Raw genomic sequence first — 13,793 nt, forward strand, 5'->3', positions numbered from 1 at the left:
GGATGCCCAGTTGGCGACTGGCTTTGGAGGCCAGATTTGAAATTTGGTTTTCCCAGGAAAGATCATGGCAGATAGTGAGACCCAAAAGCTTGAGTGACAGAACTTCTTGGAGAGGATTATTCAGAAAGTGGATGAGAGGGTTGTCCAGTCGGTCTTTTTGGAGAGACATCGTAAGAGTGTGAGATTTGTCAGGATTGAAAGACATGTTCCACTTGTTTGCCCAGTCTGTGATTTTGACCAGGTCTGCAGAGAGTGAGGAGCCTGCAGACTGCCGATCTGAGGGATGAGGAATGGAGCGACAGAGAGTGGAGTCATCAGCAAAGACATAGAGAGGATTTTCAAGAGAGTCGGCGAGATCATTGATGAAGACCAGAAAAAGCACAGGGCCCAGAACACTGCCTTGGGGAACTCCAGCCTGAACAGGAAGAGGAGATGAGAGAAACCCATTCAGGGCCACACGTTGACTATGACTAGAGAGGAAGTCCGCCAGCCATGCGTGAAGATTTCCATGGATACCAAAGGAGGAGAGTTTGGTGAGCAGAGCGGGGTGCCAGACCGTATCGAAGGCACGTGATATGTCAAGGGAGACAGCTCTAATTTCCTGTTTGGCATTGAGGACCTCCATCCATTGTTGAGAAAGCAGAAGCAGCATGTCCAGAGTAGAGTGACCAGGTCTGAAACCAAATTGATGATCAGAGATCAAGCCATTGGAGAAGAGGAAAGATTTCATATCTGAAGCAATGATGGATTCCATGACTTTGCTGATAATTGGGAGAAGGCTGATTGGTCTGTAGTTGCTAGAATCTGTTTTTGCACCTTTTTTGTGCAAAGCGGTGATGTTGGCTGATTTCCAAGCAGATGGCAGATGACCTTGAGCAAAAGAGAGGGTGAAGAGAACAGAGAGAGGGAGTGAAAGAGCGGAAGAACAGGATTTTAGGACCCGTGGGCTGATGCCGTCAGGTCCAGTTGCAGAATCAGTCGAGGGTTGACAGAAACCTTTCCACCTTGTCAGGAGGAAAGGACACAGAGTCCAGGAGCAGCTGGGTACGACTGGGTACGGTGGGTACAGAGAGGGATGGGTTTGGGACACAAGATTTAGAGGCAAACACAGAGTTGAGGTATTCAGCTTTTTCACATGCGGAGTCAGCCGTGTAGCCGTTTGAGATGAGGGAGGGGATGGAGGGGGAACAAACACCAGAAACAGATTTGACCAGACGCCACAAGGATTTGGAAGAGGGAGACAGATAAGAGAGTTCGGTCTTGAGAACGGAGAGATATTGTTTCCTGGCTCTCCTGAGGGTAGACACACACTTGTTTCGGGCTTTGTGAAAGGAAATGAGATTTCCTTCCGTTGGATTTGCTTTCCAGGAGACGAAAGCAAGTTGTTTCTGGGCAACAGCCTCACCACAAGATTCCGTGTACCATGGACGGGAGGAAGGGTATGACAACTGAAGACGAGATGGGATAAATGGTTTGGGGCATCTTTGCTGCATCAGGGCCTAGGCAGCTCACCATCATAGAATCCACTATGAATTCTTCATTGTACCAGAGGGTGCTTGAGGATAATGTGAGGCCATCTGTCGGAAAGTTGAAGCTCAACCGATGGTGGACCTTGCAACATGACAATGACCCTAAACATACCAGTGAATCCACCAAGGAATGGCTGAAAAGAAAGAAATGGAGGGTTCTGGAATGGCCAAGTCAAAGCCCGGATCTAAATCCCATCGAGATGTTGCGGGGGGATTTGAAACGAGCTGTGCATGAAAGAAACCCCTCAAACATCGCACAGCTGAAATAATTCTGCATGGAGGAGTGGGCAAAAATTTCTCCCAGTCGATGTCAGAGACTGGTAGACAGTTATAAGAAACGCCTACTTGAGGTTGTTTCTGCCAAAGGGGGCAATACCACCTATTAGAGCCAAGGGTGTCCTTACTTTGTCCACATGCGAAATTTGCATTTATGGTTATTTAAATAATACAATGGACTACAAAATTTAAATGTTTCATGATATTTGTTATATTATATCACCTTTATCTATCAATATTGTTGAAATGAAGATCAAATAGCTGTATGTTGAAATATGTTGAAAAAGTCAAAACTTTACATGGGGTGTACTTACTTTTTCACGTGACTGTATATATGCGGTATTGTTTATTAATCAAAAGTATCGGTGCAAGAAATGAATACGTCGGGTGATAAATTCCCGAACACATTATTCTATGTCATATGGTGTATCACAAACTCTGTTCCAAATTGCGGGCATCAGGTGAAATATTGCACCATTCCTTCTTTCCTCCTTTAGAAACGTGTGGGGTCAGTGCTGGATCATGCACGCTCTTTGATTCTGGCACTTGGGAGGCCTCCGAAGACATCACAAAGGCGTTTGATCGAGTTCAAGTTGCGGCTCTGAGCTGAGCCAGTGCAGATATTCACCATTGTTCTCCTTGGATCAATTCCTGAGCCCACATGCTGTTAACCGTAAGAGAGCCACTCCATAATACAACATAAAAGCCGGAAGTGCGAGCTCTTTTTTCTTCTCTCTTTACAGTGATAAAAGGCTCGAGCTGGAACTTTACATAAATCACGTGCAGGACATAACATCGGGAGACATCGGTGCACTCCGACACAAATCGCAAAGCCATTGAGGAGAGATAACGGACAAATCAACACAGTCTGTGTGGGATTACAACCTGGAATCCTCGCCTCACAAGTCACATGGGTTCAGATGGGAATGCTAAAACAGGCCATCCTGAATACTAAGTGATTACGAGTTTTGTAATACATCACCGACAGAGCTGGGGCTGTTTCCTATGCAGCCTGTGGCTGCTGGTTGCATCATTTCTGGAAGCGTGGCTGTGCCGCTGATGCAGTTCCCCCTATTCCCAGTAACCTGGAACTCATTTTTCCGGCCCTCGGAAGGACGACAGGCTGAATCAGCCCACCTTGTGTTATTTCAATGGCACAACAGGGACCCTAACACAACTGCAGACCCTAACATCTTGAGATATTAACTGTTAATCAAACACCAGACTTGTACATCACAGTAAGACTCGTTTATAAAACACAAATAAACACAAGTAGGTTGGCAGAGTTCATTAAAAGTTTGTTGTGCTGTCTCAAATATGTTACATTTCCTTAAACTTACAGGAAAATTCTTGTCTAACAAGGATTTGAATCATAAAATACATAAAGAAAAAAAGAATGAATAATAAAATAAAAAAATAATTACATTTTGAGAAAATATGAGGGTGGACAAAATAGGTTTTTATACAAAGTCGAGGTAGTCTAGTAGGAAGACTAGGTCCCCCTGCACCCCCCGGAGATATACTTCTAATCAGTGTTTCTAGATTGGAAAAAATGTGTAGAAAATGACTAGCTATGGCCCCAAGCTGAAAAAATGTCCCACATACCATTTTTATGCAAATTACTGCTGCAAATTTTATGCAAAATTATGCAAATTTTATGCAAATTTTTGATGAGGAGTAGAGTTGAGGGGTCTTTGAGGGCTTCATCGAGGTGCTCTCGGTTGCAAGACTGGGTCATTCTGAGAAGCACAGCAGGGTCAGAGATCATGATGTTCTCCTCCTCAGTGAATCTCTCCATCAACAGCCTCTCCATTGCCTCACACACTGTTTTGAGGCAAAAGAGGGACTTTGCGTAGGCCTTTCCACTGAGAACACCTTTGAGAGATCCACTTGTTACTAGTTGTGCCTCAAAGAGAATCTCTGCATATCCAGAACCACGCATCTTGTGTCCAGTGAGCATCCCGATGTAGTTCATGGATGTGTGGAAGGGTCCAATCGTTACTACATGACTAGCAAATTCATTTGGCCAGCGCCAGATGATGGGAAGGGCTTTCATGCAGACACCCAGATCAAATGTATTCAGGACCCATCTCTGACCCACCTCAGCAGTTGCTGCCTCGGAACGCTTCAGTAGCTCACGAACAACTGCGTTGTCTGTGATCGGTCTGTGCCTGGTGCCTGCATGGCATGGCAATGGCCTGCAGCCTGTGCCTGGGCTAGGGGGTTTCACCTCTGCAACTGGTTCTCCCCCACCCAGCAAATCAACAGTCGACTACTGCACGCCTATCCACCAACCGATCACAGACAACGCAGTTGTTCGTGAGCTACTGAAGCGTTCCGAGGCAGCAACTGCTGAGGTGGGTCAGAGATGGGTCCTGAATACATTTGATCTGGGTGTCTGCATGAAAGCCCTTCCCATCATCTGGCGCTGGCCAAATGAATTTGCTAGTCATGTAGTAACGATTGGACCCTTCCACACATCCATGAACTACATCGGGATGCTCACTGGACACAAGATGCGTGGTTCTGGATATGCAGAGATTCTCTTTGAGGCACAACTAGTAACAAGTGGATCTCTCAAAGGTGTTCTCAGTGGAAAGGCCTACGCAAAGTCCCTCTTTTGCCTCAAAACAGTGTGTGAGGCAATGGAGAGGCTGTTGATGGAGAGATTCACTGAGGAGGAGAACATCATGATCTCTGACCCTGCTGTGCTTCTCAGAATGACCCAGTCTTGCAACCGAGAGCACCTCGATGAAGCCCTCAAAGACCCCTCAACTCTACTCCTCATCAAAAATTTGCATAAAATTTGCATAATTTTGCATAAAATTTGCAGCAGTAATTTGCATAAAAATGGTATGTGGGACATTTTTTCAGCTTGGGGCCATAGCTAGTCATTTTCTACACATTTTTTCCAATCTAGAAACACCGATTAGAAGTATATCTCCGGGGGGTGCAGGGGGACCTAGTCTTCCTACTAGACTAAGGCTCATGGAGGACCGAGAACATAGAACAGATCGGGACGTAAACGAATAGATGGAACCGCGGAAGGAAAGGGGACACACCGACAGCAGGGAGGAGGGACAAAATAGAGGGAGACTTGGAGAAACAAGGGAAGATTGAGGACTAGGGGAGGACTCAGAGGATGGACAAGATGGACACAGCCACAGACTCTCAGAGAAGAGTTGGGGAAGAAACTTGGGAAGAGTTAGGCTTGGGGAAGGGTAATGTGGGTAGAAAATATCCTTTGTTCCTCCATCTTGCGGACTCTCCTTCCTCAGTGTGGTCAATCGCAATCTTCCCTCCAGGATTTCAAGTTTGCAGCACACCGCCACCTCGGATCATCCCCCATCCATGTACGCATGATTTTTCTACACTCATGAACCCTCTCTAACACCAACAGGTCGCCGTGTTTCCTTCCATCTCCTCATTCTTCGCCATGTTCGTTCATTCAATTTGCTTGTTGGAGCCCCAGGTTGTCCCTCTACTAACATGTTGCCTTCTCACCTCCACCACCTCACTCGTCCATAACCTTGGAGAAAATGTTTTTCTTAACAATTGTTTATATTTGGAAAAGGAAAATAAATTGTTTTGCCGTTTTCCTTGGACTACATCTCGTAATAAGTATTGTTGCAATGCCCCACATATAACAACCAAGTAACCACCACCACCACCACCACCACCATCACTCCAATGCAGTTCACATCAACACAGCTTAACCGCAATGTGTACAGACAGTGATGGGGAAGGCAGAGGGAATTCCCCAAGGGAGTGCAGGTCATGAAGCATCACTAACCAGGTAAACTAGAACACCTGTCAGGTATGATTGTGTCAACGGCTCAAAGGTAAGTGCGCCACCTGCGCCCCAGGATGGACATAAAAGGCGGAGTACGAGTGCGGTATGTATTAAATAAATAATCAAACGAGGAGTTCATGACAACCCGGGCGGATACGGTTAAATTATTAAATAATGAGCTCGCTGGGCGCTGTCCATTTCAGCACCGAGTCGGTACGCTCACGGCGCTCGAGCCCGGCACCTCGGCTGCACTGTACCATACCAGGGTCAGGGTCCACACTGTACCAGGGATTACTGCATTAACACTGTACCAGCGATCCACACTGTACCAGGGATTACTGCATCCACAATGTACCAGGGATTACTGCATCCACACTGTACCAGGGATTACTGCATCCACAATGTACCAGGGATTACTGCATCCACACTGTACCAGGGATTGCTGCATCCACACTGTACCAGGGATTACTGCATCCACACTGTACCAGGGATTACTGCATCCACACTGTACCAGGGATTACTGCATCCACACTGTACCAGGGATTGCTGCATCCACACTGTACCAGGGAGTACTGCATCCACACTGTACCAGGGAGTACCGCATCCACACTGTACCAGGGAGTGGCGCATCCACACTGTACCAGGGAGTGCTGCATCCACACTGTACCAGGGAGTGGTACATCCACACTGTACCAGGGAGTACTGCATCCACACTGTACCAGGGAGTACTGCATCCACTGTACCAGTGAATATTTCATCCACACTGTACCAGGGAATACTGCAGCCACACTGTACCAGGGAATACTGCATCCACACTGTACCAGGGAATACCGCATCCACACTGTACCAGGGAGTACCGCATCCACACTGTACCAGGGAGTACCGAATCCACACTGTACCAGGGAGTACCGAATCCACACAGTACCAGGGAATACTGCATCCACACTGTACCAGGGAATACTGCATCCACACTGTACCAGAGAGTACCGCATCCACACTGTACCAGGGAGTACCGCATCCACACTGTACCAGGGAGTACCGAATCCACACTGTACCAGGGAATACTGCATCCACCCTGTACCAGGGAATACTGCATCCACCCTGTACCAGGGAGTACCGCATCCACACTGTACCAGGGAGTACCGAATCCACACTGTACCAGGGAGTACCGAATCCACAATGTACCAGGGAATACCGCATCCACACTGTACCAGGGAATACTGCATCCACACTGTACCAGGGAGTACTGCATCCACACTGTACCAGGGAGTACTGCATCCACACTGTACCAGGGAGTACTGCATCCACACTGTACCAGGGAGTACTGCATCCACACTACCAGGGAGTACTGCATCCACACTGTACCAGGGAGTACTGCATCCACACTGTACCATGGAGCACTGCATCCACACTGTACCATGGAGCACTGCATCCACACTGTACCAGGGAGTACTGCATCCACACTGTACCAGGGAGTACTGCATCCACACTGTACCAGGGAGTACTGCATCCACACTGTACCAGGGAGCATCTGCACTGGAGTAAAGTTTCGACCTTTCAAGCTACGTCACAGGACTCCGCACTCCGTACTGCTGCGCTCGGGCTTCGAATCAAACAAAGCAGGCGCCGTACCTGTCTGGCCCTTTCCCAGGGTGCGTTCGAGCCGGTACGGACCCACGTGCTGCGCGTGCGGGGCACCGGATCGTGCCCGGCTACCGGACATGTCGGGAGGGAAGAGCAGAGAGAAACAGGGAGTGCGAGGCCCGGGAATGGATGGCGGGAATACAGTCAACCCACACGATATAAAAAAGCGAGGGAGAGAGGTGGGATCTGTAAACGACAAGGGAGATGTCGATGAAGGAAAGGTAAAAATTGGCAAAGAAAGAAGAGACCAAAGCGAGGAGAGCAAAGTCAGGGGTGGGAGATGGAAGGTCAGACGGCGGGGGAGGAAGAGAGAGCGAGGAAGAGAGAGGAAAATCGGACGGGCGAGGGTGACGGGGTGGGAGGGAGGATGGCTCTCCCAGATTTCTGATGATGCGAGAGAATGGATGAGTCATGAGAGGAAAAAGTAAGCGAAACAGACGATAAGAGAGGAAGAGGGGAAGAGCGAACGAGACGGGGAGTGGGGAGACGGCGCCATACGCAGCGCGTCGCGTCACCGCTGAGGGATGGATTGAAGGGAAGAAGAAGAAGAACGGAGGAGAGATGGGCTCCGAGGGGGGAGGGGTGTGAGTGTGTGTGGGAAGATTGTAGGCGTGGTCTGTCGGAACCCCGAGGCAGAGCAAGGAACGAAAAGAAGGACCAATTGAACTTACAACTTCATGTTTCCTCAACACGAGCATTCGCCGAATGTACAAAGATGTCGGAACCGGTCCACCGAATTACCGGTCCGTCTCGCCGGTTGTCAGGGACACAACTGCCCTGAAGACACATTTCAAGATCTTCATGTAAGCCCACCGTGCTCACCTGACCGTGTCCCACCATGGCCACCTGGTTAGATCTGCTTGCCAGATGTGAAGTTGAAACCCATCTGGATCCACCAGTCCACGATACGAGTCGAGAGATTCTTCTTCTTCTTCAAGTCGCAGCAGTGCTCAAGGCTCTTCTCATGGCCATGGGAATTTGGATATGTTGAAGGAGCTGTGTGGGCTCCAACGCGAGTCGAAAGGATTGACGCGACCAAAGACGGAAATTCGTCCGAGTTGCTTTAATGCACGTATCAAACTCGGGTACTCTGAAAAGCCCGTTTATCGGGCAGCAATATATATACACATTTATGCCGGAGCGTTTGCCCGGGAAAAGCGAGACCGGGCATGCCCGGGTGTCAAGGGCGAGTCCTGGAAAGGCGAGTCTGGACCTGCCCGGATATCCTGGGCGAGCCTTGGAAAAGCGAGACCGGGCATGCCCGGGTGTCAAGGGCGAGTCCTGGAAAGGCGAGTCTGGACCTGCCCGGGCATCCTGGGCGAGCCTGGGAAAGGCGAGAGCGGGCATGCCCGGCGTCCTGGGCGAGCCCTGGAAAGACGAGACTGGGCATGCCCGGGAAAGACGAGACCGGGCGTGCCCGGGAGGTTCGGGCGAGCCCGGGAACAGCGAGTCCGGGCATGCCCGGGAGAGGTGCGTCTGGGCCCGTCTGGACGAGCCCGGCATGGCGATTGCGCCCTGGTCGCGTCCTGGTAGGTGCAAGGCGATTGTGTACACCCAGCGGTAACCGCTACACACGCCCCTCCAGAATCGACCTGCACCGGCAGGGTCAATTTAAGGGGGGTCCGGATGACCCGGCCGAAGCGACCCCTGGAGGGTCGTGGGGGGGGGGGGGTCCGATGTGGTGGTGGGTGGACGAGCGGGGGGAACTGTGGATGGGGGGCGGCCTCGCCGCGGAGGAAGGGCCAACCGTGGTGGTCGGTCGACGTCCACGTGCGCCGGTTTGAGGCGGTCCACAGAAATCCGGTCCGACCGGCCGCCGAAGTCGACGACGAATGACTTGTCGCCCCGTCGCAGGACCCGGAAGGGCCCGTCGTACGGCGGCCGGAGTGGCCCCCGGTGTGCGTCATGACGCACAAAGACGTACTCCGCTGTGCGAAGCGCCGGGGGGACGTAGGACTGGGGGCCACCGTGGCGGGACGTTGGCACGGGGGCAAATCGTCGGGCGGCCTCCTGGAGGTCCGAGCGCTGGCGAGCAGCGGACCAGGGACTGGTAGCGTCGGGCACGAACTCGCCCGGGACGCGGAGCGGCTGGCCGTAGGCGAGCTCGACGGCGGACGCCTGGAGGTCCTCCTTGGGGGCCGTGCGGAGGCCCAAAAGGACCCACGGCAGCCGGTCGGCCCAACCGTCGTCCTGAAGGCCGGCCATGAGCGCGGCCTTCATGGAGCGGTGAAAACGCTCGCACAACCCATTGGCTTGGGGGTGGTAGGCCGTGGTACGGTGGAGCCGGACTCCCAGGTTGCGGGCGACCGCGCCCCACAGCTCGGAGGTGAACTGCGGACCGCGGTCCGAAGAGATGTCCGCTGGCGCGCCGAAACGGGCGACCCAGGTGGCGATAAAAGCCTGTGCCACGTCGGCGGTGGTGGTGGAAACGAGGGGAACGGCCTCCGGCCACCTGGTGGTCCTGTCCACCATGGTGAGCAGGAGTGTGAAACCCCGCGAAGGGGGAAGGGGGCCAACCAGGTCCACGTGGACGTGGTCGAAATGCCGTTCAGGCACGGTGAAAGGTGCCAGTGGGGCCTGGGTGTGGCGGTGGACCTTGGCCCGCTGGCAGGCCGTGCAGGCGTTGGCCCAGTCGCAGACGTCCCGTCGAAGGCCGTGCCAGACGAAACGTGCCGACACCAGCTTCTGAGAAGCTTTCCGGCCCGGGTGAGAAAGGCCGTGGATGGAGGCGAAGATGCGGCGCTGCCAGGTAACGGGCACGATGGGGCGAGGCTGGCCCTGGGAGACGTCGCAAAGCAGGACAGTGTCCGCGAAGGGGATGTCGGCCAGGCGGAGGCCCGTGTCCGCCGCCCGGAGGGCCTGCACCGTGGTGTCGGTGGTCTGGTCGGCCGCCATGAGTGCGAAGTCCACGACGAGGTGGACCGCGTTCGCGCTGGCCCGAGAAAGACAGTCGGCCACGGCGTTGTCTTTGCCGGCGACGTGCCGGATGTCCGTGGTAAATTCCGACACGGCGGAGAGGTGGCGCTGCTGGCGGGCCGACCACGGCTCCGTGACTTTGGCCATTGCGTAAACCAATGGCTTGTGGTCGACGAAAGCCATGAACGGGCGGCCCTCCAGGAGGTGGCGGAAATGGCGAACGGCCAGGAATAGACCGAAGAGCTCGCGGTCGAACGTGCCGTATTTTAACTCGTTCGGCCGGAGTTGCCGGCTGAAAAAAGCGAGTGGCTGCCAAAACCCGTCCACCCATTGTTCATGGACGGCGCCCACCGCGTAGTTGGAGGCGTCCGTAGTGAGGGTGATGGGCGCGTTGAGCACCGGGTGAGCCAGCAGCGTTGCGTCGGCTAGGGCCAGCTTGGCGCTCGTGAATGCCGCGTCCATGGCCGCGGACCAGACGGTGTCATGCTTGGCCGGCTTGCCCCGGAGGGCTTCGTAAAGGGGCCGCATGAGCTGAGCAGCGCGGGTCACGAATCGGTGATAAAAATTCACCATGCCGAGGAACTCTTGCAGGGCCTTGATGGAGCGGGGACGCGGGAACGTGGTGATGGCCTCGACCTTGGTCGGCAGTGGCACGGACCCGGTCGTGGTGATGCGGTGGCCCAAAAAGTCAACGGTCGTCGTGCCGAAGTGGCATTTGGCCGGGTTGACAATTAAGCCGTGCTCGCTGAGGAGACCGAACAGTGTTCAGAGGTGGAGGAGGTGCTCAGCTTGGGACGTGCTCGCGACGAGGATGTCGTCCAGATAGACGAAAAGAAATGGCAGGTCGTGCAGCACGCCGTCCATCAAGCGTTGGAACGTCTGGGCCGCGTTCTTGAGGCCAAACGGCATCCTCAAAAATTCGAACAGGCCGAACGGCGTGATGACGGCCGTCTTCGGGACGTCGGCCGGCCGGGCAGGTACCTGGTGGTATCCCCGTATCAGGTCAATTTTTGAAAATATGACCCGTCCCGCCAAACGGGCGGAAAAGTCTTGGATGTGCGGGATCGGGTACCTGTCGGGGGTGGTAGCGTCGTTGAGGCGGCGGTAGTCGCCACACGGGCGCCATCCGCCCCCCGGCTTTGGCACGATGTGCAGTGGTGAGGCCCACGCACTATCGGAGCGTCGCACGATGCCGAGGCGCTCCAACGCGTCGAACTCGGCCTTTGCCACGGCGAGCTTGGCCGGGTCGAGGCGGCGGGCCCTGGCGTAGACCGGCGGGCCCGTAGTGGGTATGTGGTGCTCGATCCCATGTCGCACTGCGACGGCCGAAAACGTCGGCCGCGTGAGGGCCGGGAATTCCGCGAGCAGGCGAGCGAACTCGTTCGCCGTCGGGAGGGCGCATGCCAGTTCGGTCGGCGCGGAGCTGCTCATTGTACACGCCAGGGAGCTGAAGGTCTCGGCGTTGACAAGGCTACGTCATTGACGTCGACCAGCAGCCCGTGCGTGCAGAGGAAGTCGGCGCCCAGCAAAGCCATGGGGACGCTGGCGGTCACAAAGGTCCACTGAAAGCGCTGGCTGCCGAAGCAGAGGGTGACGATGCGCGGGCCGAAAGTGCGTATGGCCGATCCATTAGCAGCGACCAAAGAGGGGCCGCAAACGGCGCTCCGCCTGTCCTGCTCGGAGGCGGGTATGACGCTCAGTTGGGCGCCGGTGTCACAAAGGAAACGCCGCCCGGACGCTTTGTCCTTAATAAAAAGCAAGTTGCCCGAGTGGCCGGTGCTCATGGCTGGTTACGAACGCCGGCCCGGCCGTTTCCCGACATGCCGAAAGTGCACGGGGGTCGGCATGTCCGAGCCTTGTGTCCGAACCTGGCGTGGTAATAACACCACGCCTGGTCAGGTGGAGGCCCCGGAAGTCGTGTTGGAAGCGGGCGGCGCGGCGTGGCAGCCGCTAGTTGCACCAGCAAGTCGGCCTCCAATCGCGCAGGGCGCTCGGGCGTCGCCTCGGATGGCGGCGGGCTCCAGGTAGCCGCTCCGACGTGCTGGCCTGCCGAGGAGATCTTGTCGGCTTCCCTGGCGAGGGCGCGGGGATCCGTGATCGACGTGCCCGCCAGGGCGAGGCGTACCTGGTTAGGCAGCTGGCGGAGGAACAGCTCTCGGAACAGAAAATCCGGAGAGTGCTCACCGAGCAACGAGAGCATGTAGTCCATTCGCTCGGACGGGCGTGTGTCGCCGAGCTCGGGCAGGTCGAGCAGGCGTCGTGCGCGTTCCGCCGGTGAGAGGGCGAAAGCGTCGAGGAGGAGCGCCTTAATCACGTCATACTTGTCAGCAGCTGGCGGGCATTCGAGGAGGCTCAGGGCGCGGGCCGCGGTGGCGGAGCCAAGCGCTGCCACGACATGGTGGAAGCAGGTGTCGTCGGCGGTGATGCCTCGCAGGGCGAACTGGGAGTCCGCCTGGGCGAACCAAACAGCCGCGTGAGCCTCCCAGAAGGTAGGCAGTTTAAGAGCCACTGCCGTGTCCATGTTCGGGGTCACCAATGAAGGAGCTGTGCTCCAACGCGAGTCGAAAGGATTGACGCGACCAAAGATGGAAATTCGTCCAAGTTGCTTTATTGCACGTATCAAACTCGGGTACTCTGAAAAGCCCGTTTATCGGGCAGCAATATATATACACATTTATGCCGGAGCGTTTGCCCGGGAAAAGCGAGACCGGGCATGCCCGGGTGTCAAGGGCGAGTCCTGGAAAGGCGAGTCTGGACCTGCCTGGGCATCCTGGGCGAGCCCTGGAAAGGCGAGAGCGGGCATGCCCGGACGTTCTGGGCGAGCCCTGGAAAGGCGAGAGCGGGCATGCCCGGGCGTTCTGGGCGAGCCCTGGAAAGGCGAGAGCGGGCGTGCCCGGGAGGTTCGGGCGAGCCCGGGAACAGCAAGTCCGGGCATGCCCGGGAGAGGCGCGTCTGGGCCCGTCTGGACGAGCCCGGCATGGCGATTGCGCCCTGGCCGCGTCCTGGTAGGTGCAAGGCGATTGTGTACACCCAGCGGTAACCGCTACAATGTACCAAATAATTAGCTTAACCTTCCATTGTAGTGAGAGTAACGAGGTGAACGTGCTAGATTGGAGAACTACTGATGCTATCGTTGCCAGGGAAGTGAATATCCAACCAACATGGCGGCGCGCACGGCATTATGGGATAACTCTGAAACCACTCTGTGGAGGGGTCTAGTACCTTAGCGGTGCATTGGACTTCAGTACCTAGCTTCTAGTTACCAACTAACTAGTGGATTGGGAAAGAAGCATTCCTGGCCCCTTATTGTGAGGTTGAGGAACGTGTCTTGCCCCATCTTTCACGAACCAGCTGGCCAGGATGGACATTTCACTGTGGCGGTAATTTGGAATTTGTCCAACGTGACCGACATAACTCAACGACTTTTCCTGAAAGACCCCATGGGATATGTAATGTCCACAAACTACGAGGGCTGGCAGATGGGTCTTTTGGCTTACCATCCTTGATGGCCGGCGTACACGTCACCTGGTGTGACATGGCTGGTCACCTGGCTGGTCACCATCACCTGGCTGGCTCACCTTGTGTGACAAACACCAGGGTGACACTTTGTCCAGTGCCCTGCCTGATTAAAATGA

The 13,793-nt window shown here is 54.7% G+C and overlaps 1 protein-coding gene across 1 annotated transcript in view; it reads right to left on the reverse strand.

Moving 5' to 3' along the window:
* Positions 1-7,454, reverse strand: part of LOC137438317 (serine/threonine-protein kinase BRSK2-like) — a 137,040-nt gene extending 129,586 nt beyond the window's left edge. Inside the window, exon 1 of the mRNA XM_078767156.1 lies at positions 7,231-7,454. Coding sequence (XP_078623282.1) covers positions 7,231-7,321 — 91 coding nt within the window. The 5' untranslated portion in view covers positions 7,322-7,454. The remainder of the gene's footprint in view (positions 1-7,230) is intronic.
* Positions 7,455-13,793: the final 6,339 nt, after the last annotated feature.

Source organism: Myxine glutinosa, chromosome 13 (assembly GCF_964187855.1).
Source record: "Myxine glutinosa chromosome 13, kmMyxGlut1.1, whole genome shotgun sequence".
Lineage (NCBI taxonomy): Eukaryota > Metazoa > Chordata > Myxini > Myxiniformes > Myxinidae > Myxine > Myxine glutinosa.